Here is a 26,374-nt window from a genome sequence, read left to right as displayed (position 1 = left end):
CGCTCTTCTTAAGTGTGGTTTAAAGAAAGCATAAATAATTTATATTATATATCGGTTCTATTAATGGCATTGTATTAATACGATATTATTCCAAATAATACTTATAATGTATTTTGACAATTCATGTTTATATTTTATATTTTAGTAAGTAACACGTTATATGGTAAGTGTAATATATTCAATATATCTATTTTATGTTTTAATAGTATTTTATGGTAAAACTTCTTTAATAGTTAATATAATATTAATAATTGAAATATGAACGTTACATTAAAATAAAACAATAATAATAAATAATAATCATAAAAAATAATAAACATTAACAATCATATATTAGAGGAAAATCGTGAAGTCTCATAAATGAAACGATTTTCCAATATCATTAAATGTTAATTAATAAATGTTTTAATTATCATATTTATTTAATCCAATGTCCAAAGAGGGGTTATGACATCTTCGTACAGCTCCCTCGTCTACTCCTTCAGTGGCAGTGGTACGTTTGTCCTTGTTTGGTCGTAGGGGCATCAAGTGCCAGAGGTACGGCGTCAACTAGCCTCCCTCTCCTCTTCCTCCATACGGCTCCGCTCCTCGTACCTTCAGAGTACTTGTTGCCGACGGAGTTCTCACGTAGTTTCCTCCCTTCGGTCTTGAAGTGCAATCAGATTTCTGGCGAGTAACCTTGGAATACTCCCGAGCAGGTCAAAGACGGGAGTGCCGACGGTGAGTTCACCATGTACCATGCCTTCTGAGACGGCTCTCTCCCGAGCCTCTCTCTGCATGTACTGCATGACCGACACGTCCCACAACTCTACCAAGTCTATCGTCAACTAATCCTCTCGTGCCTCTTCCGCAGTAGTCTCTTCGTGCGTGTCGCTGTCCACGACAATTAATTGCTAGTTGAATGGCCGGCCCATTAATTCCTTCCACCTGCTGCCATAGTTATCTCCAAGTTCATTCAGGCAACGGCACCAAAATGTTTAGTCCTTAATGTAAGGTTGGTAACACTCATAGATAACACAATGTTTTCCACACATACCAGTTATTCATGAAACAAAACATTCACATATCACAGCATAAGCAGTAATGATAAACAACTAGACTGGAAGAGTTATATCTTTATTGAATTATCCAGAATTTATCCATACATAATCTCCCCCGCCGAGGTTCCATCCAAACAATATATAGACCTGACGGTTGGCCAAGTTGCCAACCGTCACCAACTCCCAACTACCCGATGGGAACCTCTCGGCAACGCAACATAACCATAAACACAACATAAACACAATTATAAATATCATTCCTACTAACATAAGTTATTTACCCCTAACACCAAGCAGACCTTTTGTTGGCATAGAAGAAATTCAACATTTCCTCATAAGAGAGAAAGTTGGAGTCTGTCAATGTGCAGAGTATTGTGCAGGAGGAAGATGGAAATGCAGATGGAGAGTTGATTTGGTGCACCGTAAGATCCCTTACTGATTTTTGCCTGATTTGTTTTTCAACTATTCTTCTTCCCAATATGGTTGACTTCACCGATGTTATATACAACGCATATTTTGTTTAATGAATTTCAGATCTCATTGTTCCTTATACATTGCATTGAAGATAAATATCAAGAACAAGGACAAACAATGTAATAGCCACTGATGTTTAAACTATCAGAATCTTAAGACAAACATCTGCTGAAAAACACAGAAAGAGGCTAATATATCTGACCTTTATTGGTAAAGAAACTTGCACGGGTCCGCTGAAGTAATACATAAGCATTTAAGTTCAGAGCAGCAATAATGCCAAGAAGGTCATGCACAGTGGATATACAACATTTAATACACATTCATATTCACTAACCAGCCAACAGGAAGACCACACGTCCAAGATCACAGCAAGGTCAAATACCAACCAGAAGTAGAAATGCAAGGAATATCTGAAATATTCAGCATAGCATGCACAGAACCATTCAGACCTGAAGCATAATAGTATCCACAATCTCCAGCACTTCTCATGTCTTTGGTGAAGACTTACATGGCCAACTAAGAAATGTTATTCCTGAGGAAAGCCACTAAGATGATATCCCCTTCAAAATCATGCGCTCCTTAAGTTTCAACTGCCAAACGAGAGTAGATATTGTTGACCAGCAATGAAAGATGATGCAAGTAATCCCCACATTATTCTCCCATACCAAAGACAGAGAGATGATCAACTACCCAAGAATAAAAGGGAACCACATCCAGCCACAACTCCCATGCAATTCAGAATGGATTAAGCGCACAGCAAAGTTCAGTATTTGTTTTTTCACATCCTTATCCAAAGTCTCACACCATGATTATGCATTCCTTTCAAACTCCTCAAACCAAATCACCCAGATTTATAAATAAATTGAACTAAATCAAAGCGTCTAGGAAGAAACTCCAGAGATGGTGCCCCACTATTTGCCAATAGCTTCCCAAATTACTAAGATTTGTTTCTTGCTAAATGCTCATACCAAGGCACTAAATAGCTCCGCCAATCAGCAGCTACAAAGAAATTTTTCACCACTGAAATTGATCTTCTCAAGAGGGTTTTCATCCTCCAAACACTGAGATGAACCACATTCAATCTCTCAAACCACAAGGGTCCCAATCAGAGAAATAGAATAAACTACATAATAGCAAATGAGCTCTCAACTCCCATTTTATTAGCTTTGTCGAGAACCTTCTGGAAAACTCATTATAAAATCACTTTATTAATTTAATAAGCCATATAACTCTAAAAAGAGATTTAATCATTTTTTTAACATTTCCAATACTTAAATTCACTTTTCAACATCCCAACATTTAAAACTTTCCATTCTCTTTCCAATGAGCTATAATACTAAGGTGCCCAATAAATTAATTTAATTAATATGGCAGCCTTACTAAAATTAATTAAATATAGCTCAAAATTACGCCCAAGTTGTGGAAATAGTCGAAATGCATCGGAATCCAAAACTAACTGCATAGGAGTGATACCGATGATGGAAGATGATAATCAGACCCAACTGGATGACTTATTAAAAATAGATGCTCCCTCCAAGAACCTTGGAGGTCTCATTGGAAGCCGGAAATAACATCTATAAACACATCAAATAACTCCACTTAACCATGTGAGCTCACTGGTAACATCAAACAACCACTCTATTCAAGTTGATACACACCTAGAAGGTCAACATCAACCATAATGCAAAAGAAACTAAAAAGGGGACATTATATGCACATTGATACACAATGAATGGAGCAGTGCAGTACATAGAAGAATTGATTATCTCAGGACAGAACAAGGGACGATAGAAAAGAAGGCATATATTGCAAAGTTGCATGGTTGTGAAGTTAAGATTCCCTAGTGAATTGAAGTTGGTGCTTACCCATGCAATCAAGAGAAATAAGGAGGATATTATGTAAGTAGAGTTCATTTTTCATGAAAGGGTGTTGTGAAGTGGTAACTTCAGACTACACAAAAGAAGCAAAGCATAGAACAGTAATTTTTCATACACAAAAGGTATGGCACGGTGCCTTGAGCCATTATGTCTTGAAGAAGAGAAAAATATTAAGTCTAGTGTTACATTTTAATTTGTCTCTTCAAAAATAACATAAAATGGAACAGCGCAGTGAAGAAATCTTTCATACCTGGCGATTATGTCCTAATGCTAAATAGCATTGCATAAAACACACAATAATGAAAACTTTAAAATACGGAAGCATGCACACATAATTCACCTTGAAATCTATTTTTCATTCCATTGGAAAACTTACAATGCTACCTCCTATTGTGACATTTTCACACATCACCCCATTGCAAATGGAGACCCCCTTTACGCTTTTAGGGTAGTGTTTTGGCGTCTTAGGGTTTTGTCTCTGGTATCTAGTCTCTGCAAATGAGTTAGGTTTGTTGAAATTTGGAGGAGTCTTCGAAATCAATGAGGAAAAGTGATCAAAAGGGTGTTTTGATGCTATGGATGTGCTCAGAAAGGTCAAAGGAGTAAAATCGCAATTTCCCGGGGTCAATTCTAACTTCCTCTTTTTAGGAATTTTTGCTTTTTTGCTTTTTCTAAATTTAGAAAGTTTTGTTTTTGGCATTTTGGGGCCAATCCGAGAACCTACTTTTTGGACCTGCTTTTTTCTAAAAAGAGAAAGTTGTTTTTTGCTTTTTTTGATCATGGATGGTTTCAGGGTCAGGGGAAGTGTCAGGTTTGAAAAAATCATCTAGAACGAACCAAGCTAAAATACCATTCGAATACAGAAGATCTGTTCCTGAAAAGATAAGTTGAAGATCATGGCAAAATGGTCAAGTTTGGAATGAAGATCAAGAAATTTCTTGTTCATTATAAAAATGGAAATTTCTCCCCCTTGGTTCATTGAGGGATAGAATGTTTCCTTGTTGAAGGCAAAATCAAAATCATAACAACTCCCTTGGTTGATGACTCAATGAGATAAGATAATTATGTTGGATTATTTGTCACTGATGTCAAAGGCTGAATTGAGTCTGTTTGTGAACTCTGGTTAGGCTCCCTGTGTGCTTGGTTGCTTGCTGGAGCTACTTGGTTGCTTGAGCTATCATGCCATGTCAGCTTTGAATATTCAAAGATTTGTTTTGAAATTTATTTTTGGTTGGCATTCTTTTTCGAATATATGTTTATGGCATCTGTTTTTTAAGGTCGTGCGTATTGATGTTCTGACATCTTTCCGAGTCTTGTGGCTATGTTTTTTTAAGGTTTGACAGAAGATATTCTTCATGGTGGAGTTCATGGTTAATCCCTGTCAGAGATTTTCCGCTTATATATTGCGTGAAATTTCTTTCTTAAAGGTCGAGTGGCAGGGGACATGGGCCACAAATTCAGTGGTGCTTTAATTGGTGAATAAATTAAGTTGGGAGACATTCTTTTTATTGGTATTGGCGGCTTGATGTAGTTGAAAAACTTCTACAGAAATTTCTTTTTTTTGACTGAGATACGTTTTTAACGCAAGCCACAGGGATAATTCTTTTTGGTGCTATCGTGGTATTTTATGTGGGTATTTTCTTTTAATGGCTGGGCACGTTATCGCTTTGAAGCTTAAGGCACGATTTTGTGGAAATGATTATCAGAAGCAGCTTAAGGCTATGCACAGTTTCCATTTCGTTTTGAGCCACTATTTTGCTTCTTAATGCATTGAAGAAAAGTTGTGGGTATATAAAGTGGATGCGATGCTTTGTTGGGTGGTTCGATTTTATTTTCTGAGACAGAAAAAGCATCCTAGGTGTATGCGGTGACTACGCTTTTGGTTCTGGCAGTTCTCCTCGAAAGATTGGATGTTCAGGCATCGGTTTTGAGGAATAATCTGTGTGCCTAAGGGTGGTATGCTGGATGTTTTATTCAAAAACCACATCTGTAGCTGAATCGAGATATTTTTTCTGAATTGTGCATAAAAATCATGTTTGAGATGTATATGATGGATTTGCTGCCATAGTTTCGTTTTCTTTAAAAATGCAAGTCTTTATCAATATGCAAGGTGTGTTGGCATTGGAGAGAGGTGCGAGTGAAATTCATTGTGGTCAAAGTTTTTCTTGATGTTTCTTTGAGCAAGTGAAGATGTAAGGAAGAGTTATGACTGTGGGGATGGTATGATTCTAGCTGTGTTCTGGTGAAGTCTGATATGGGAACGAACCTGAGTTTTTGAGGTACTTATATTAATTGTAATTCTGAGTTCTCAAAAAGTTTGTGTATTGGAAGGAGTTGGTGCTCTCACTTGTATGGGGATTGGAGCCTCTGCCATTCTCAGTTGGTGCTGAGAGGAGAATTGGTGCTCTCTTTTGTTTGTCATCTTGTAATCTGGGTTGGAGTGCATTTGATGTTAATAAGAGTCTTTTAATGCCGTGGTTTTTTACCTGAAAGGGTTTTCCACAAGATATTTGGTGCTTCTGTCTTTGTGATTATTCTTGTTGTGATTCTAGATTTTAATTTAAAATGTTAAATTTCTGTAATACTGATTCACCCCCCCCCCTCCCCTCCAAGTATTGCCTATGAGTTTCTCAAATTATAGTTTTTGAATGAGGACAATATATATTTATACTTGAAAAAAATTATTGATTTGTAGTTCTTTCGTATGGTCTTAGTGTAAATATAATTATTCTTGAATATTGCTAAGAGTTTCTGGAGCTTATGCATAACATGTAATTTAAATTTAAACCCAAGCAGATCCAGAAACTCCTAGGAATACAACACGCTGTGAACCAACCACTCTCAAAGCAAATTCTTAAATATATATCAAGCTACATTGCTTAATTAATAAACTTTAGAGCACTCCTTTCTTGGTTGGATTGTGTTTCTCATTTCATTTATCAAATCTGTTTCTGGCATCAAAGTGCTTGAATATAAAGCAAATTCAAACATTTTGCACATTCACCCCAAGCAACTTAAAGATAGAGAAGCGTTTATTATATTATGCCATTAAAAGAGAAGTCAGCAAGTAATATCTGTCAAATGACTTGGCAGCTAAAGACTTTGAAGCTCAACATAAGCATGTCAGTTAGGATTAAGTACCTAAATGTAAATTAGCCACATTCTCTTCTTTGTCAATTTTGAAATTTGGTTCCCTCTCCCTCTCTGGGTACAAACCATCCTGAAAGCAACCTTGAGCAGAATGAGTAGCAGAATCTAGAGGCAGCACAACTGCTGCCAAATTATCTGTGCTTCCCCTCTCGAATGCAGTATTTACTATGACCCAGGCCATTGAGTGTACATGGGCAGGTACAATTTCTGTTGAATGATAATTTTGTTCTTGTGCTTCTAGTAGTAGACCACATATATCTTGTGTGTTCATCTTCTCAAAAATTCCATCTGATGCAACAACAAGATAGCTATCATTGCTTGATAAACGTTGCCAATCCGTAACCTCTGGTTCAGAAATCACTCCATACCTGAAAGAATCAATATAAGATGTAAAGCATTTTCACTGAGACTAATATAACCAACTGTTTGCTTTGCAATGCTCTCCATAAACATCCAATGTAAATTTACCAGCATCGAAGAGCAAAAACAAGGCAAATAAAATAGAAAGTTTATGCTACCTAAATGTTTTATAGAAAGCACATGCACACTTAAGCTCAAAAATTTATTACATATATGAATGCAAACATTTGACTAGACCTGAAAATGTATATACAAGTTGTACGGTGATTCAGGAGTTTGGGCTTAACCTGCTACATGGTGTGTTCATTTCCTCTATATCTTATTATGAAGATTTCTAGATAGCATATGGCATTTTCCATATAGCGTTAATAAATTTCTTGTGCACCTTAATAGTCTTTCACCACATATACAATTCATAAAGGAATCGGAAGAAAATGGTTGTACCCTATTTCTAGATGTGTTTTAGAGTGGAAAAGGAGAAGCATTTTCACAACAACTTTATAGGAAAAACATACCCACAGACCTATACCTAAAAACTTATTTACATTATCAGCCTTCACAAAAAGCAGGAATTTTGAATTCATTGTCTACAATAGCATTAAGGATTCCAAATGAAAAACACTTGATTTTGGAGAGAGATGATCTCATGCGGATACCCAATAAGAAGAGGTATAAGAAAAAACAAATTAACAAGGCATTTAAATATGCAAAGAAGGAAACAAATGATAATGAAGATGACCAAGAACATAGATGGAAGGCTTATCTTGTCTACATAAGAACTATAGACAAAATAGCAAAAAATCCAAGTAAATTAAAAAATTTATTAAGACTGCCTTCCTACCCATTAATATCTTACAAAACAGGTTGAGGTTGACCAAGGATAGGTGTGATCCAAAATGAAATAGTGGGGTGCACATGGTAGAGTGCTCGTGTGGATGACCATATACTGGAGAAACAAGTAGAACCGTAGATCTCATCAAAATAAGAATAGAGGAGCATGATTGAGATATTAAAAATGATTAAACTAGAAAATTTGCATTGGCAAAACACTTGCTAGCAACTATGCATGATATTTACATTGATGAAGCAAAAATATTGGCTTAAGAAGACCAACATGTGAAGGGACACCTAAGAGAAACCATGGAAATCACACAACACACTAACAATATAAAACAAGATGGAGATGGATGATCAACAACCCGTGGAGGGCCATAATTCATAACCATAAACATATCGTCTAAGTTACAAAATCTAGTACCGGTTCAGGTTTGGATTCATGGGTTCGAATTGCAAGTTCAATCAAAAAAAATTTGAGGGTTTGGTTTATTTTGGGTTTGTCCCTACAAAAACATATAAGAATTACATATATAAGGTTTTTTTTAATAAGTAAAAAATAAATATAGCATAATAAAAAATGTATCTGATATCCATTTATAGAAATATAAATAGAAAATTAAAAAAAAAATCATATGCTTGAATAATATTATATTAATATAAGTTATAATTATATAATATTAATAATAATATTTATTATATTTAGATATTTTATATTAATGCAGTTTTATATCGAGTGCCTAACTGATTGGCCTTCGTCGAGAGACAGGACTTTAGGTTGAGTGTCGATGGTCAAGACTCAAGCCCATAGATGTCCTCTCAGCTAATTGACCAAAGTGGAAATAGTACAAGCATACCTATCGTTAGAGAAATATAGGTAAATGTAATGTCCCCTCCTCGTTGATATCTTTTCAGTGGTCCATTAGCCTATTCCTGAGACCCGTAGGCTAGGTGGAATGAAGAATGAGGGTCAAGCATTGATGAGGTGAGAACTTACTATTTTTAGTAAGTCAGAGGTTGGTCGTTTTGGTGATACTGTCCTACTGAGCTCTCCATGCTCTGTCACTGGGTGTGAAGATCATGCTTTTCGGAGCATTAGTTCATGATTTACTATTTTTAGTAAGTGGCAGTATGGCATATTTCTATTTTGGCAGTGGACAGGGTCCTGATCCTACAGCAGTTTAGTGGTCTTCCTGGCTCAACTTCATCCTAGTTTTGGCAATAATCAGTATGGGAGTCATAAGTGATATAATTAAATATTATTTCCTTATCCTAAGGTTTAATATTTAATTAATTTGATTTACTGATTAATGACTATGAAAATTGCGCATAATTATCTCCTAAGTGCTAGGCAAATTTTGTGTCTAGAAAGGGACGCCAATTTGATGTGGGAGATATTATTTTATTCACCACAAATGTTTGCTAAGTCAAAATCGTGGTATTATGCTTCTTGGCATGATTCCTTGACTTATGGGTTGGGTGCCATCCTTGGGTCCACGTGGTAAAGTAAATGCAAATAAAGACGTTGAATTTGGGCGAATTTGTAAGCATTTGCATTTGGTTTTGGGGAATTAGAAGTTATAAATAAGAGCCTTGGACTCCCATTTTAGTTATCATATGAATTTGCATCGTTATGCTACCGAATTGGCGATTGAAAAATCTGAGCTTCGAAGTGTGGCTTCCTAGCTAAGTCTCAATTTCGTACTTGCAAGATAGTACCTAGTTGTGTCCATGTATTTCCAGTGCTATTGGTGAGTGAGTTGCAGATTGTGGAGTGTTTTGTGTGAGATTCGAGTGTTTTCTGGTTGCTGGTCGCGGAACTGCTAAAAGTGTATTTTGCTCATACCTCTTGGCCAGGCGATTCCATCATTCTGGGTACCGGCTCATCCATCCTTCCTACCACTGGCGATGTATTTTGTAAGTTTTTAGCATCTTATTTTGAGTGTGGAATTTTATATTGAAAATCGAACTTCCCAGGTTAGGCGTTGGGTTTAGTGAGTGCATTGGGAAGCGTGCAAAATAAATATGGGTGTTTTGATAGCTTTCTTTGGGCAATCAATGAGACATATGCTTGTTGGTTGAAAATTTTGTACACTTGGGGAAATATACAAAATTGTGGTTTCAACCACAGCACACGAGTAAAAACTCTCCTAATTAAGGGAAGGCTCCCCCTATCTAACTACAACTTGGAAAATAAAATGGGATGGGACAGCAATCTTTCTTCTTTTTTTTTTTTTTCAAGAAAGACAATATCCTTTTCTCTTCACAGAAAAGGATAGCGATTGAATAACAGCAGTAACCACTTTCAAGTGAAATAAGAGAAAGGAAATGAAGTTTCCTGAAAGCACAAAGACTTCCGTCACTTCCTTCGGGACGGGACAACAATATCAAGCTCAAAGACTTGACTATTGGAAGTCCTATCTACCCTTTGCTATACTAAATTTTACAACGAATAAAAGATAACAGCTCAAAGACTGAAATAATCTATTCTTACAACACAAAGACAAGAACTAATGCAAGCTCAAAGACTTGCTGCTATTTCTTATCACACAATAATTTTTTCTCAAAAGCAGATGCAAGCTCAAAGACTTGCTGCTCCTTCAAGAGAGTTTCCTATTTTAATTAATCTTCTCTACTTGCAGCTCAAAGACTTCAAATCAGATTGGACTAAGCTCCTTTAGAAACACTTCGCATAGAAGAAATAAAAGATTCAAACACAAACACGTAGCTCAAAGACTCAAAACTTGAGTAATCCTTCTTTATTATTCTTCAAAACCTTCAATTCACGTACATAAGCTCAAAGACTTCTTGCTGTAAATTTGGCAGAGTTTTTGCTTGCTTTCCAAAAGATGATAATTACAATGGACCTCTCAAGTATTTATAGAATAGGAGCCTTGAGAAAAAGGTGGGAGGATCTTAACTAACTTGAGAGATTCTCTCAACCACCAAGACTCATTCAATAAATAACTGAGACTTCATTAACTAACTAAGAGTTACTCTAACTAACTAAGACTTATTCAGACTACAGTCCTAATCGGACACAACTTGTAGTTATCTTACATGTAATTACAAAAGTACAAGTAATGTGTAACTTGCATTTTACATAAACTGCTTTTACATGCATCTTGTTAAAACAAAATTACAACTAAGAAATTACAAAAAGAGAGAAGATTCAACTAAGTGCTGAAAAACACTTAAGTTGAATTTTGTGAAGACATGAATCCTTGAAACTTCCGGATGCTCGCTTGTAGTTCCTCGGGATTCGGTTCATGAGTGTTCTTAGCAACTACCATAGTCTTCACAATAGTGTCGTGGCAGTGGAGAAGCGCGGAATTGTCTTTATCCAAGATAGACTGAATCTCATGCAAAAAGGCTTGGTGTTTCATCAATGTTTGAATTGAAACTGCCGAGAATTGTTCACTCCTCCATTCACCGTGAATCCTCATCTGTAAATCCGCAAGAACCTCTTCTTCTGGAATTAGTTCTCCATCCTGACTTACTATATTGCAAGAGGCCCTTTCACAATGTGAGACAATACCTTGATAAACTTCATCCCGGAATTTCCTTGCATCGCTGATCTCTTCGATGAGGGATTTAAGAACAAGAGTTTTGTTTTCCATGAGTTCCTCGAATTCCAAGTACATGACCCTGGAAGAAATGATGGCGTGATCTTGCAGGATATTGAGCTGTTGTTGGGGCATGGTACGCCAGATTGCCAGACTTTTCTCAACACTTTCCAGATTCTTTTTGAAAGTGTTAGAAGTCTGATCCAATTTCTCCTCAATGGTTTCCAGCTTAGACATTATTTGAAAAATGTCTTTTATCACTTGCACGCATTGATCATGAAGCTGATCAACCCAGGAATCCAGTGCTTGTACTTTCTGAGCAGCTCTTTCCACTCCACGAATCGATTCTTGGGAACCAGAAGAACCTATAGAGTTACTCCCTTCGGCAGCAGGTTTTGTGATTTTATGGATGGCTGCCATGAGCTGTCGATTTTCTTCTTCTAGCTTGTTTTTCTTTGCAAGAAGATCGTCACATCTTTGCACTAGTGAAGCAACAGAAAACTGAGCATCATGTTTAATAACCTCATGTGTTTGCTTGCCCAATTCTACCTTTGTAACCTTATAATCAGCAGCTGACATTTCATCAAGTGGTTTATCTGCAATAGGTTCCACAATTTCAGCTACTTTCATCTTGTTGCTATCAACAGTTACCCTGGAAATAGTCTTCGCCTTCTTAGCAACTTTAGATCTGGACTGTTTGAGTTGCTGGTAGTCAAAGGCATCAGGTGAGATCTCTTGCTTCTTTCTTTTCGGGGTGAAAGAACTAAGCCATGGAGGCAAAGTCATCAACTCACTTCCTGTAGCAGCTGTAGGCAAAGGAGAAGCAGTTTCTGTTTGAATCACCGTGGTCACCCTGGGAGGAATATCTGTTTGAATAGCGACTATGTTTTGCTCAGTTACCAACGGACATGAAGATTGCCTCATGAATTCTGCAAAACCAGAAGTGGAAGTGTCAATTTTTGATAACTGAATGCAAATGGGAATATCTTCAGGAACTTTCAACACACTTTCTCGCTGTTGATCAGGAGAAGGCTCGTATGCTGAAATGGGAACTGCATTCTGAGGAGACTCATCAATGAGCAAATCAGGAGGAGAAAGAGGCGTCTCAATGGAAACTGGAGGAATGACCTCGTGAGGCGTGTCTAGAACTGGAGACTTAGGCCAATCATCAGATTGCTGCCCCTCTTCTGGATTATCCAGATCGACCACCTGAACATGGAACCGTGATTTCTCCTTCCCACGAGTAGTTGTTTCTTCAGGTGGAAGCACTACTGCACGACTAACTCGTAATTTGATCCTTGTGCTTGAAGATGAAGCACCCTCCTTATTATCAATCTGAATCTCAGACTTCCGTCCAAGAGGCCCTGTAGAATCATCTTCTTTACCAACCTTGATTTTGATAAGTCTAACAGCATTGCTTTTCAACCATGCGTTAGTGTTGGCCAAGATAGGCTGAAATCTGTCAAGAATGGAGACGCACTCTTTATGTGACCATTGGATCAAAGGAAGTGGAGCTTCCTCAACCCTCCGTGAAGTGTATTCAGGATCAAGTATACGCCCGTCATCAATCATCCCTTGTGGGATATCTGCCAAGTTCAAGTCAACAATTTGCTCAACAGTGAGCCTGCAGTAATCCATCTTCAAAACTTCAGCTTCTGTGCAGAGATCTGCCCAGATGTCTTCAATGCGATGAACATGCACAAAGGATTTCTTGATCTTTTCCTTCATACCTCTGTAATCAAAATCAGCTCTAGGTTTGAACCTCTTAAGCTTGATTTCCTGCAATTCAACCTCCATGGCCTTAGCCTTCACAGATGTGACAAGGGAGTATCGACCAATTTTCAATGGATTTGTGCTGGAGATCCCCATTCCAACCTTGTGTCTAGCAGACTGAAGAGTATGAACAGCCATAATCTGTCTTCCCAACTCCATAAGAATTATCCTATCGGTCGGGTATCTTGGAAGCATGTATGGTTGTCCATCATAGCACCCAATCCTCATGTAGGTGAAGGTGGGAAATTGCAGGAATAAGCACCCATACTCAGATACCTTGACCCATGCCTCATCTGATACTCGTTTATTTCTGAGATCCATGTCAGACTGACACATAAAATATCCAAAGAACGTGTCTTGAACTCTTCTGAAATGTAGTCTGCTAGGTTTCAAAGGCAGCTGGTCATAATATTCCCAAACTGGTATGAGCGAGCGATCACCCTTGGTAGAAAGACCTGGAAAGTGTCTAAGTGATGCTGCTAAATATACCAAATAAGAATTCATAAAGAAGGTCATAGTGGTAGGAACCGCTGCAAGTTGTTCGCACAAAGCATCGCTGATGATTTCACCCCATGAAATGTGATGCGACTGCCGTATGAACATGATGAATTGATACATCCATGGCTCAAAGACATTAGAGTGCTCAAGGCCTAACATTCTGCTGAGAAGAGTGATGGTGTCTCCTATCTCCCACTTGAAATCACAACGGTACAACTTTGCCCATCTTGAGAAGGAAGGACGTGGCTCATGAATCCACCTATTGATGTGGCGCTTGCAATCTTTTTCTCTTTTCACATAATACTCTGCTGCACTTTCTTTGGTGATTTCCATATAAACAGGTGCAGGAGGTATTTTGAAGACCTTCTCGATTGTATCCGCATCAAGACGAATTATGGCTTCACCATCATCATTTTTTATGACTCTTGACTCTTTGTCAAAATGATGGGCGCATGCAAGAACAAATTCAGGTTCTAGGGCAGCCACTGGGAAAGAAGACGCATGATGGATATGGCTGTCCAACAGCCGTTGCAAGTTGTTATCCTGTGGATCTTCTACCCTGTGAATGAATTCTGCCATATCAACATGCCCTATTTCTGTGTCCCTGATGCGATCCAATGGAGAAGATACCTGGGAAGGTGCAACCTCATTCTGGTATTTGTCATATTTGTATTTCATTTTCTTTGGAGTTGGCGATGCCGGCAAATCTGACATTGATTGCGAACCTGGAATGCTGTGATGAAGACTTAAAAGGGTTAAGGCCACATCATAATCAGCTGCAAATATCATTCTTTCTTTTTTCAAATGGGTAAAACTTTGATCTCTGAATTTCACGGTTTTGTGAGAAGAAGAGGGAAGACATGTAGAAATGGGAAAATCTTGACTTTGACCAATTTCGGATCTTGGGGGAATTTTCGCAAGTATACAAGTTGGAAAGTACATACATGCAATCGGGATTTTAAAACCCGAATACAAGTATACTTGTAAATTCGAAAATGGAGAAACGGATGAAAAATGGGATTTTGACTTGCGGGAAATGATGGAAATGGAAAGTGCGGATATGGGGAACGTGAATGGATAGAAATGGGAATATCCGGGATAGTCATTTTCATGAAAATGGGAAGATCTTTTCAACATGTAATCCGGTTTTCAAAACACGAATTTGCAAGAGAGGGGTATTTCACATTTTTCAAGCTTGGAAATTTAACCAAAAATGATTAAATTCCTCAACCGTAGGGGAAGAACAAGAATTTCCAGCGAACTTGTAATCGAGATTAAAAATCCCGAATACAAGCTAAGATGGAATTTTGAGAAGAATAATGCAATTTAACAATTGCATTTCAAAGGGAAGATTTCTTTCATGAAAACCAATTTTAAGGGAAAAACAACACATGCGAAGAATGCAACAAATAACGAAAAATGAATAAAACATGAAAATAATAAGAAGAAGAGAAGAAAAGAAGAACATACCTTGATTGGAAAATCAAAATGCTTCTCCAACAATGCAATACTTCTTGAGATGAAGAAGCAAAACTGGACTATTAAACCCTTATCACGTTTTTTTGTGAAAATGCCCCCAAAAATGGCAGCAATCTTAAACTTGGAGGAGTAAAATGCCAATGAAAGTGTTCATTTCAAGTTTGTTGAAGCAAAACGATCAAGGTATTTGCTGAAGCAATAACACCAAAGGTGTTTGAAGAGGAAACAATGCCAAAGGTTTAAAACGCAGCCAAAGAGAATCACGTTTTTGCCAAAAACGTGGTATTCAATATTCATTCAATGAACCATTAAATGATGCAAAACCAATCCCATGCTCCACGCCTTGGTAGAAAAGGGCAAAACGATTTAGGAGTATGCAAGATGTTAAAGATTCAACCCCTCAAAACATGGCATTAATGATTCACGTTAGGAAAAAACGTGGTTGCTGTTTTTAGGGTAAAAACCAGCGAATTTGTCCTTGAAATGGCATGATAGATGTCCAAAAATGCAAGAAGATAGGATGCAAACCCAAAACGCCTCCTTCATCCAACGATTCCTCCACAAATTTCGCTTTGAAAAAGTCTAAAATCGCTTCCCTCTTGCATTTCGGGTTTTGAAAAACAAATGGCAAGTTCGTTTTCTTCAAAAGGGAGCAAATCGGGTTTTGAATACAAAATAACAAGTTCGATTTGCACTTTTCCCTCTTTCATGCTTAAAATCGGGTTTTGAATATAAAACAACAAGTTTAAAATCTCACTTTTTCACTCATTAAGCCAAAATCAAGTTTTTTTGGACAAATGACAAGTTTAAAATTGTCAAAAATGAACTTTTATGTTAAAATCGGGTTTTAAAAGACAAACTGCAAGTTTAAAAATACTTGTAAGGGGGAAATAAAATCCCTACAACAAGTATTAAACACTTGCACACATGTAATGGGGATTTAAAATCCCTATTTCATGTGAAAACCATTAAAGTAGGGGTTTTTTGGACAAACTGCAAGTTTACTTGCAGTTGAGCTAAAAAACCCCTATTTTAACTAAAAATGACCAAAAAACAACAAAAAGATAAAAACATTAAATGGGAAACTTAAAATAAATTACAAGTGACATATTTGAAATAAAAGTGCACATGTAATTGGTCAAAAATTCCCCTACAAAGACCAAAACAATGAATATCATTAAAACTTGCAGTTTGAAGAAAATTCTCCACCTGCAGTCTGGGTTTTAAAACCCGAAATTGAAGGAAAGGCATAGCAAACGAACCCAGAATTGGACGAAATTTGAAACGTAGTTCGAGAATGGACTGAGGATTAAGCCAGTCCAAGGATTAGTCAAAATTCCGCCTCAGGAAGCGTGCCATAGAGTAATAATTTTTATTTTTTCATAAAAATTTCTCCGTAGTGGTCCTTCATTTTTGGAAACAAAAATGAGGACAACAATGCTATTATTCCCTCGGTTGATGGTAAGAAGTTGAAATTACTTCTATACCGGCAGTTATGTTAAGTGATTACTTAACCGGCATGCATTAAATATGGTAGTTGGCAGATTGACATTATAAATTAATGTTTTTGGCTCCATTTCACTTCACCGAGCATTCAAACATTCGAAGAGCGTGAAATTTCCAGAGCTAAGGCATTTTGAGCAAAGAGGCAAAACATTTCAGCAATCAATCCTTCCAAAGGCAGAAAAAGGTATTTATAGTCATGGCATCCTCCTCTGCACCTGAATTCATAGCAAACCCTACTGTGGTCGAGGTAATCAAACGCCCTAGGCCCGTATTTCAGTTAGTTCTCGAGATAGCTAAAAAGGATGACAATGTAGGTGCTTTTTCCCAAATTCTCAAAGGAGTTGTTTTTGCAGAAGACCCTAGAATTTATATCCATTGCCATATAGAAGAATTAGGAGATGAAGAAGTCAAAAACATGTACAAAACTGTCATATGTGATGACTCCGGAAATGTAAAACCTGAACACAAAATTGTTGAAACCCTAGGATTCGCAGAGATCCTCTGCATTCCGGAATTCCCCAAGGAAGTGATAAGGATAGTATTGAGCCGGGTACATGGAGAATTCTTTTGGCTAGATTCAATTCATAAAATTACCAAGGAAGCTGTGAAAGCCGTAACAGGGTTACCTTCCACTAGTAACAGACCAGACAAGACAAAGGTGGTCTCAAATGACCTGGTAATGAACCTAACTGGTGCAACATCCGACAGAAGGTCTCTAAGGGTTAATGATGTGACCAACATAAATGTGAGATTTGTTAGCATGATTTTAGGTTACAAAGCAACACATGCAAACCGACTTAACTCAGTTTCCAGTTTATGCATAAAAAGTGCACATGATATGGTTAGGGATAATGTAAAAATTGATGTATGTGAATGGTTAAAGGATGAACTGATTGACAATTTAGGGAAGATCAAGAAGGATAAGAAAGGAACATTTAGATTTGGCAGCTTACTTGTATGCTTAATGCTACACATAACCAAACAGGTGCCCAGTATAGGTATCAAGAACCTTGGATTTGACATACCGGTAGGGAAACAGTTATCAGACTTGTTCAACAACATGGGTAAAAGCAAACAAAAAAAAACTTATGAGTATTTTCAAGCACTAAAGGCCAGAATGAACAAAAGAGTCAGACTGTCACAGGAAATTGTTAACAAATACAAAGATGATATATGTTTTGTGATTAAAAAGGATGAGATCTGGATGGAAGCAGATATCCCAAGAACAATTTGGGTTATTGAAATGGGCTATGAAACTGATGACCACATCATTGAAACATATGCTAAAGCCCTTCTGGAAGCACCAAATGAACCTAAGGAAGAGGTATTTGGTAGTGTTGAGACCATTGAAAGCCAAATTCAATCTAAGAAGAGAGTAAAGAAAGTAGAAGCAACTATGAGGAGAGGTTCAAGGCAGGCTAAGGCTATAAAAGAAGATGTACTGAAACAAACCGATATCACTGAAGATGAGTTACAGGCACAACAACCAGAAACTCACCTGTCACCGGTAGCAACTTCTTCAGAGAGTGACAAGCCAGCTGAATTTAAAAGAGTTGTAAGGAAAAGACAACCTTCACCGGTATCCACGCCCTCGCCTAGAAGAACTAGACAAAAACAACAGGCAGTGAGGTCTCTGGTAAAGAAGACAACCCCAAAGAAAAAGCTAACACCTAAGAAGAAAATGACTCAACAGAATATTTCTCCGATTGACAAACTGTTGGATGAAATCACAGAAGAAGGAAAACTCAAAAACATAGAAAAATTATATGATACACTATCAACAGATGAGAAAGAGCAAGTTGAAAACAGTGTCATTTTACACCTGGATATCTATAAGAAGTTTTTGATGCAAGTTGTAGATGAACTACCAGATGAATCATTCAAGAGACTGGAAACAAAAAGACAATCTGTTGTAGAACTTGACAAGAAAATCAAAATTGAAAAATTACTTGCTGTCTACCCAGTCAACTCTCCAAAAGAAATAGATGATCTAATTGCAAAGGCCAACCGGTCAGTATTCTTTACTGCACACCGGCATATTGCACTACTAGCAGGAAGAGTAAATGAGGTAACAGAAGAAACAAAAAATGGATGGGATATATTCCTTGTGGAGAAGGAAAAGCAGGAAGAGTACAGGAACCCCAAGCCTATCAAAGTCTATCAAAAGGACAAAGATAAGGGTAAAGGAAAGGTTGGTGGACCTCCTAGTATCAAAATAAAAGATAACTTATTCCCACAGCCTCTGATTATTCCACCGGTAACAACAACAGAAGACCAACCGACAGATGACAGTATGGATGTATCACAAGAGGATATTAATCCTAATTCAGAGATACTATACACAGTTGATGTTGATACTCAAAAGGTCAACATTGTGTTAGATAAACACACAACTAGTAAGACTGACATGGCTAGTGAGACACCGGCAACTGACAACATTGATAACACTGAAGGAAAAGTTGAAGATGATAGTACAGGGAAACAGACAGAGACTCCGACAGAGACTGAAACAGATCAATAGACAGAGAGTCAAGAAAAGCAACAGGCTCCGGAACAGGAAAGGTTCATGTGGAAACAGTGCCACCGGCAACAGGAGAGAAACAAAAACCCTTGCTTAAGGAAATGGAAACACAAACTGACCTACCAGAGGTCACTACAAGCATGGTTACTTCCTCCACCGGCGGAATTCAGAATGTTGGTTCCTCAGCAGATTACAAATCAACCAATGTAACTGAAGTTCTTTTAGATTCTTTGAAGAAAATAACTTATTGTAGTTCACAAGCTTATAAAGCTATAGATGACACAATCCCAATTTTGAAGATGATAGTTCCAAAATGCAACATAGATAATAAGGATTCTTTGAGTCAACTTGACACTTTGTCGAAGTATATTACTGACAACACAGTGACAGTTGAACAAATAAAGGAACAAGCATTCAAAGACAGGTTGGAAATTGAAAAACAAAAATTCTTTGAGGATCAAATAAAGAAGTGTACTAGGGAATTTGACACACTTCTATCGGAAGTATGCAACTCATTGAAGGAATTTAAAACTCTATACAAAGATACTTGCAAGACAAACTTTTTAACAGTTGACATAGATAAGAAAATGAGCAAGGTACAAGAAGAAATAAATAAACTTGCTGACAATTTCGTTAATTCACCTGATACATTATCAGTTTTTGAGCAAAAGATAATAGGTTTTGAAGAAGAATTACTAAAGCTAGAAAGAGAAAAGGAGAGAATAATAAACAAGGCTAAAAATCTGAGACTACGACTAAGTCCAAGACAGGACTATCTAGCATTCTTGAAGAAGGAAATATCTGAGGCATTAGTACAAGGACATAAAACACCGGCAGAGCATATGCAGCACCTCACCGGCACAGTTCAAAGAACAGAGGCAGCAATAAAAGACAGTAAGAAGTTTATGGAAAGCATAAATTTGGTTTTGGCGGATCTTTTTCAGATTGTAACCACCCAATTACAAGGTTGAGACAGAAAAACTACAACTTGACAACCTTTGTCATTGATGCCAAAGGGGGACTAGTAGTATGAGAAAGTAATCTGCAAAAGACTTATCTGCTTAGGGGGAGCTCATATATTTTTAGTGCACATTTTTTGAAACAATTTTTGGATTACAAGTTTTGGATACACTTTTGAAATTTTCTCATGAGTGTTGCCATCAATGCCAAAGGGGGAGATTGTTGGCATATGCACACTCCAATGAGACATTGTAGGTGATTGAAGGTTTTGTCATTGATGGCAACCTTACAATCCTATGACATCGGCAAGGCATTCCACCAGCACTAGCAAGATCAAACTCTACACTAGCACACAGATCACCGGCACCAGCAGTGAAAGGAAGCATACCGACACAGAGGCCGACAGGATTTTTGTTGTAATATATTTTGTTTATTATTTGTAAAATCATTGTAAGCCGACTTGGCAAGTTGTAAAATGACTCTTATATAAGAGAGATCATTGTAGAACATTTTGGGTAAGGAAGAAGAATGTAATTAGGCGAAATAAGGCAGACCTATTATGCGAATTATAGGTTAAGGGTTTATGTAAGAAGCAGAGCAGAAACCGGTACTGGATCTGGCATTATAGATGCTACTTTGAAGTAGTACAAGACACTGGATTTATATAATCCATTTTGTAAGTCAGTGAGACTTCCTATTTTGTATTTGAGCAGTGAGCTCTAGGCAATTGGACTTCCTGCATGTGCAGGCCCCTCTTGTAGCAGTAATATTCTCTTATTGGCCAGTAAGTGAATATTGTGGGTCACAAATCCCACCGAGGTTTTTTCCACACCGGGTTTCCTCGTTAAAATATTGTGTTATGGTGTGTTTTTCATGTGGTTGCTTTTGTCTCTGTTTATTGCATTACTTTCTACTTACTGGTACACAGTATTAATATGCTCTACATGTTTTAAGTCAAGAAAATCTATTAACCGGTTAGATACTGATTCACCCCCCCCCCCTCTCAGTATCTGTGGGAATCCTAACAAATGGGCGGTTATATTCCACCTATGATAAGGAGATGCTTGCCATCATGCATGTGTTGGCAAAGTTTAGACAATATCTGGTGGGTGAGAAATTTGTGGTGAGAACGTACCACAACAGTTTGAAGTATTTCCTAGAGCAGAAGGAATTGAATGAACGACAGCAAAAGTGGGTCAGCAAAATTCAAGCATATGACTTTGACATAGAGTATGTCAAGGATAAGAAGAATATTGTGGCCGATGCTCTTTCTAGTTGACCCACTATTTCTACACTTTCCTCTATGTTTGAGATTTCAGCTGATTAGAAATCTCAACTTTTAGTTGAGTATTCCAAGAATCTCTTTGCATGCGAACTCATGGACGATAAGATTTAGGATGATAGATACAAGGTGATTGATGATGTTATCTACTATAAAGACAGGATATATTTGATACCTGAGCCTAAGCTTAAGAATAAAATTATGAGAACTGTTCATGACACACAACTAGCAAGACATCTGGGGTACTTTAGGACCTACTGGCAAATTAGAGAGAGATTCTCCTAGAAGGGTCTCAAGGATGATGTCATTCGGCATCTATGTGAGTGTTTGACTTGTCAGCAGAACAAGTCTGAGCATACTTTCCCAAGAGGTTTATTGCAGCCATTACCGATTCCAGAGCAAAAGTGGGAGAGTGTTTCTATGGATTTTATTACAGGTCTTCCTAGAGTCCAAGGTAAGGATTGCATATTTGTAGTATTTGATCAACTAACATAATTTGCACACTTCTTTGCCATTGCAGCCAATTAAATACAGCATCTCAGGTAGCAAAGTTATTCTTTCGAGAGGTGTTTAGACTACATCAACTTCCGAAAACCATTGTCAATGATAGGGATAGCAAGTTTCTCAGCATATTTTGGTAGGAGCTATTCAAATTAGCTGGTACGAAGTGACCCCGAGCACTAGTTACCACCCTCAGACAGATGGACAAACAGAGATAGTGAATAAGTGGGAGGAAGGCTATCTTCGTAATTATGTTGCGGGGCCGCAGAAGGCCTGGATCAGGTGGTTGTATTTAAAGGAGCATTGTTATAATAACACCTATCATATGTCCATTGGTATGTCACCATTTCGAGCCCTATATGGCTATGATCTATTGACTTTCATAGACTTAGCCTTTGATGATAACAAAGCACCTCAAGCTAGATATCGGTTGCAAGATGATCAGGATATCCTTAGAGCCCTCAAGGATAATATTCAACAGGCTCAGAATCAGCAGAAATTATATACGGACCGACACAAGATAGAGAGATCTTTTGAGGTTGGTGATATGGTTTTCTTGTGTCTTCATCCATATAGACAGAGCACCTTGAAGAGGAGGGGCAAGGAAAAGCTTAAGCCAAGGTTCTATGGTCCATACAGAATTCTGAGGATTGGGGAGGTAGCATATGAGCTTCAGTTGCCACCGGACTGAAAGATCCCCACACCAATTTGACCCAAAAATTTCAGATTTGATTGCTTGACATTTTGTCAAACATTTGGCATGAAGAGTGATTCAGTTCTGATTTCTGAGTGTACGAATATTTTCTGATGTTTGTTTGAAAGTTCCTCAATGCCAATATGTAAACTAATTCAAAAATGATAAACAAGTGACTGCATAAGCACATATCAAGTATACCACACCCAAATTTGCCTTTAATTGATATAAATCAGGTCTGATTACAACTTATAACAGATTTGATATGAAAGTTTCAGACTGTTACAACAATTACAAACTTAATCCAAATTAAAGATTTGGGTTTGCGGACCATGCACACATACCCGGAATGATTCCTATTCGTTGTAGATGATGTTGAGCCTTATTTGGAGATGGTATGAGCTTCCAAACTGAGGTAGACAGGTCTGATATCAAACTGATATGAATTTTCAGGTCTGATCTGAGTTCTGGGTCAGCATCAAATGACTGTAATAGGTCTGATCCGCAATTTCCAGTCACCTAGGTAAATTCCACTAACAAGTAAGGGCTCTCCTTGGGTCTGATTTGATATATCATACTTAATTTCTCTGATCTAAGGTCTGATTTGGCTCCAAACCCTAGCACCTGACTATAGGAGGGCGTATTTCCTGCTATAGGTTGTACAGCTGATGTTGGAGGTCTGAATTGAGTGTTATCTGACGCCCAAGGTCTGGATTTGTAATCTGCGCAATGAATATACTCCTTTCCAAGCTGAAACCAGTCAATGTGCACAAAATTCAACCCTCTTTTGAAATGATTTTTCTGAATTGTGAATTGCAATTGTAACCTGGTAAGTTGGGTTTTCATCCAGCTACCTAATCTGCCAAGAGTTTTCGTTCTTGGAAGACAATATGCTATAGAATACTCCTTTCCAAAGCTCCCACCTGTTGCTGATGTCAAAAATAAACCCAAATATGTCTCAAATGGCTACCTTTTCCTTCTTTTATTCACTTTTTTTCCCAACCCTAACCCTAATTTTGAAATAGGGTTCTCATTTCATGTATTAACAATGTTTTATTTCATATTATAATGCCTTCTCTTGGTTCCAATTAAGCCAAGGGTCTATTTAATCATAATATAAAATGGCCCCATTTTAAGTTATAACCTCTAGGTGTGCCCCATGGATACTTTACTATAATTTATTGTAATATAAAGTGATTATAATAATTCACTTTATAATTATTTATTTAACCCAACTTAGGAAATATTTAAGTATTTCCCAATTTATTCATAAAATGCTCAAATGAGCTCAAAACTTAAAATTGCTTGTAGCCACTTGACTGTGAAGGATGCTTGAACCTCATAGGCCAACTGGTAGTTCTTCCCTAAAATCTAGGATGCTCCTAAAAAGTAGGAGACTGACCCTGTCAACCTGAAACTATACCCCAATGGTCCTCCTCTGTTGTGTGTACCTCTGGAAGGTCTGTCAGTGAACTGAGAGTTCCTCCTAAAAAATAGAAGTGCCTCCTAAAAAGTAGGAGATGCACTCAAAGTCTCCAAAACGTTTCCAGAGGTCTCTGGATGCCCCCAAGACCACTCTCTGTCAATGCCTAAAAAATAGGGATCCCTCCTAAATTTTAGGAAACTGTTGTCAACTGCTCCAAACTGCCTGAAAGGCTCATGCATGACTCTCTAAGCCCCTGAGTTGGTTCCCTCCATGCTCTGTTGGCCTACGGGAACTAGATAATAGACCAACCCTGCTAGAAATGTTGTCACTAAGGAAGGGCAAAAATTAGGGACATGACAGTCCTCCCTTCCCAAAGATTGTATGTCTTCAAGCAACCTATACCTGCATACTGCACATCAATTCTCGAATCCCATACCAATATGAGGCATGTCGCATCACCCATCTGTTGCGCTACTTTGATATAAACATCAATATCCCCAAAGTGTAGCAATGCACCATGAATCCACCGGAGAAATGTATTATACATGTCAATACCCGGATTCCAAACCAAGATGAAGAATCCACTGTAGAGGCTGAAGTAGGAGAGTACTTTGTCAAACAAACCATCACATGGCAAGGATAATGCTGCCACATTAAGAGTAACCGGTGGCAACTTCAAATTGAAGCATGTCTGTCATCATGAGAAAAATCAAAGCATGCTGCAGAATTACTATGGCTCATTTCCCCATGATTATATGCACCTATGTCATGACAACAGAACAATGAACCACTGCTGTTATAAATCTGAAAATCAGGATTGAATATTTCCCTTATATCCATCCCTTTGGAGTCATCCAAGCTGGTGCTAAAAGACATATTCTCTACTATGTGAGCCTCTAGAAGAGATAACTCCTCAAACTCACCATGAATAATCAAAGGCTCAACCAAATTTGCATTATGGATGTCTTTATTTGCATGTAATGACATGACATTAGTGACTGGTGCACTAAGTTTATGCTCAGCTTTACAAGTATATTCCACACTTGATTCCCACATATCATTTGTGTCATCAAGATCAAGAGCCTCCTCATCATCCAACTCAAAGAGTGGATTATCTAAAGTCAAGTCACCACTCATCTCGAAAAGAGGGTTATCAGCAATGATTGAGTATATGTCATAAACTTCTTCAAGACTATAGGCAGCAAACTCATGAGAAATGGAAGGTAAATTGCTGCTATCCCAACTCAAAAATTTGGAATCCTCCTCTATATCTTCTTTGGAATCATCTAGTATATCCTCAATAATAATGGAACTACTGGTATCGCTAGATAATGTATCATCAAGTGGTTCCTTCTCCTCATTCGCCTCATGAATATGAGGTCCATCTGAAAGGGCTATTGCAAGAGGCAGATTTTCTTATTGAGCTGAAGTAGAATGTACTAGACTCAGCTCCACACAATGCTCCTCCCACTGATTTTTAGCTTCTTGAAGAGCTACTTGAGTAGTCTCCAAGGAATCCCTGGTGTTCATAAGCTCGGAGATTAGCTTATCCGCTTCCTCTTCCTTTCTTTTCAATTCTTAAGAATAGATTGCAGCAAGGTTAAGTAGATGATCACAATCTGATAGTAAATGTAGATAATCTGATTTCATTAGCTCTATTGCTATTATGATCACTTGAAACTCTAGATGAGAAGATTCTTCAACACCTTTTCGTCTCCTCTCCAGTTGACCCTTCCATGGATAGTTTTCTATCAACTTGTGAGTGCTATCAAAATGAGAAAGTGCTACAAGAATCTTATCCTCGCCCACTTTCAATTGATTTTCCAAGTTTGACTTATGAACCGCATTGGATTTAATGGACGAGGTGGGTGACGGACATTGAAGAATTTGACTCTCTCCAACGTCTTCCTCCCCAATTTCCTCTTTGTCTTCTTGCTGATTTGGAAATAAGGCAACATTTGTTCCAAAGAATAAATCATCCTCATCATCCCAATCACCCAACACATAAGATGATGGCAAACCATCCTCAAGTAAAAGAAGAGGGACAGTGTTAGAAGCAACCATAGAACTATTAGGTGAATTCTTCTCCTCACATGGCTCATCAATGATGACCTCTAGGTCACCCACCAAGAGACTTCTGCTCACATTGCCTTTATCTGCATTGAGTTCTTCAATTTTTTGGGCATCATGATATTCATCATCATTTCCAGATTGATAATCAGCATTATGAAACTCTAAATCTGATTTAGTATCAACACCATCATTGATACGAATGCCAACCTCCAAATCTAATTGTTCAAAAGAAGTTAGGACAGAATTTTGTTTAGAGAGAGATCCATCCTAAACATCATTAGGCGCTGATCCATGAGGAGTCTCGTACTGATTTTCATCTTCAATACCAGCTGCTATGTCTTCCACATGACTGAGAATGGC

At 37.7% G+C, this 26,374-nt stretch overlaps 1 protein-coding gene across 5 annotated transcripts in view; it reads right to left on the bottom strand.

Moving 5' to 3' along the window:
* LOC131071684 (uncharacterized) overlaps positions 1 to 26,374 on the bottom strand; it is a 413,522-nt gene that overhangs the window by 320,069 nt on the left and 67,079 nt on the right. For all 5 annotated transcript variants that reach the window (XR_009112578.2, XM_058007624.2, XM_058007625.2 and 2 more), the window contains one exon: positions 6,533 to 6,909. Coding sequence is in view for 4 of the 5 variants with exons in the window: in XM_058007624.2 (XP_057863607.2) it covers positions 6,533 to 6,909 (377 nt within the window). In the remaining variant the exon portion in view is untranslated. The remainder of the gene's footprint in view (positions 1 to 6,532; positions 6,910 to 26,374) is intronic.

Source organism: Cryptomeria japonica, chromosome 10, assembly GCF_030272615.1.
Source record: "Cryptomeria japonica chromosome 10, Sugi_1.0, whole genome shotgun sequence".
Lineage (NCBI taxonomy): Eukaryota > Viridiplantae > Streptophyta > Pinopsida > Cupressales > Cupressaceae > Cryptomeria > Cryptomeria japonica.
This window is presented reverse-complemented; position numbering and strand designations above follow the sequence as displayed.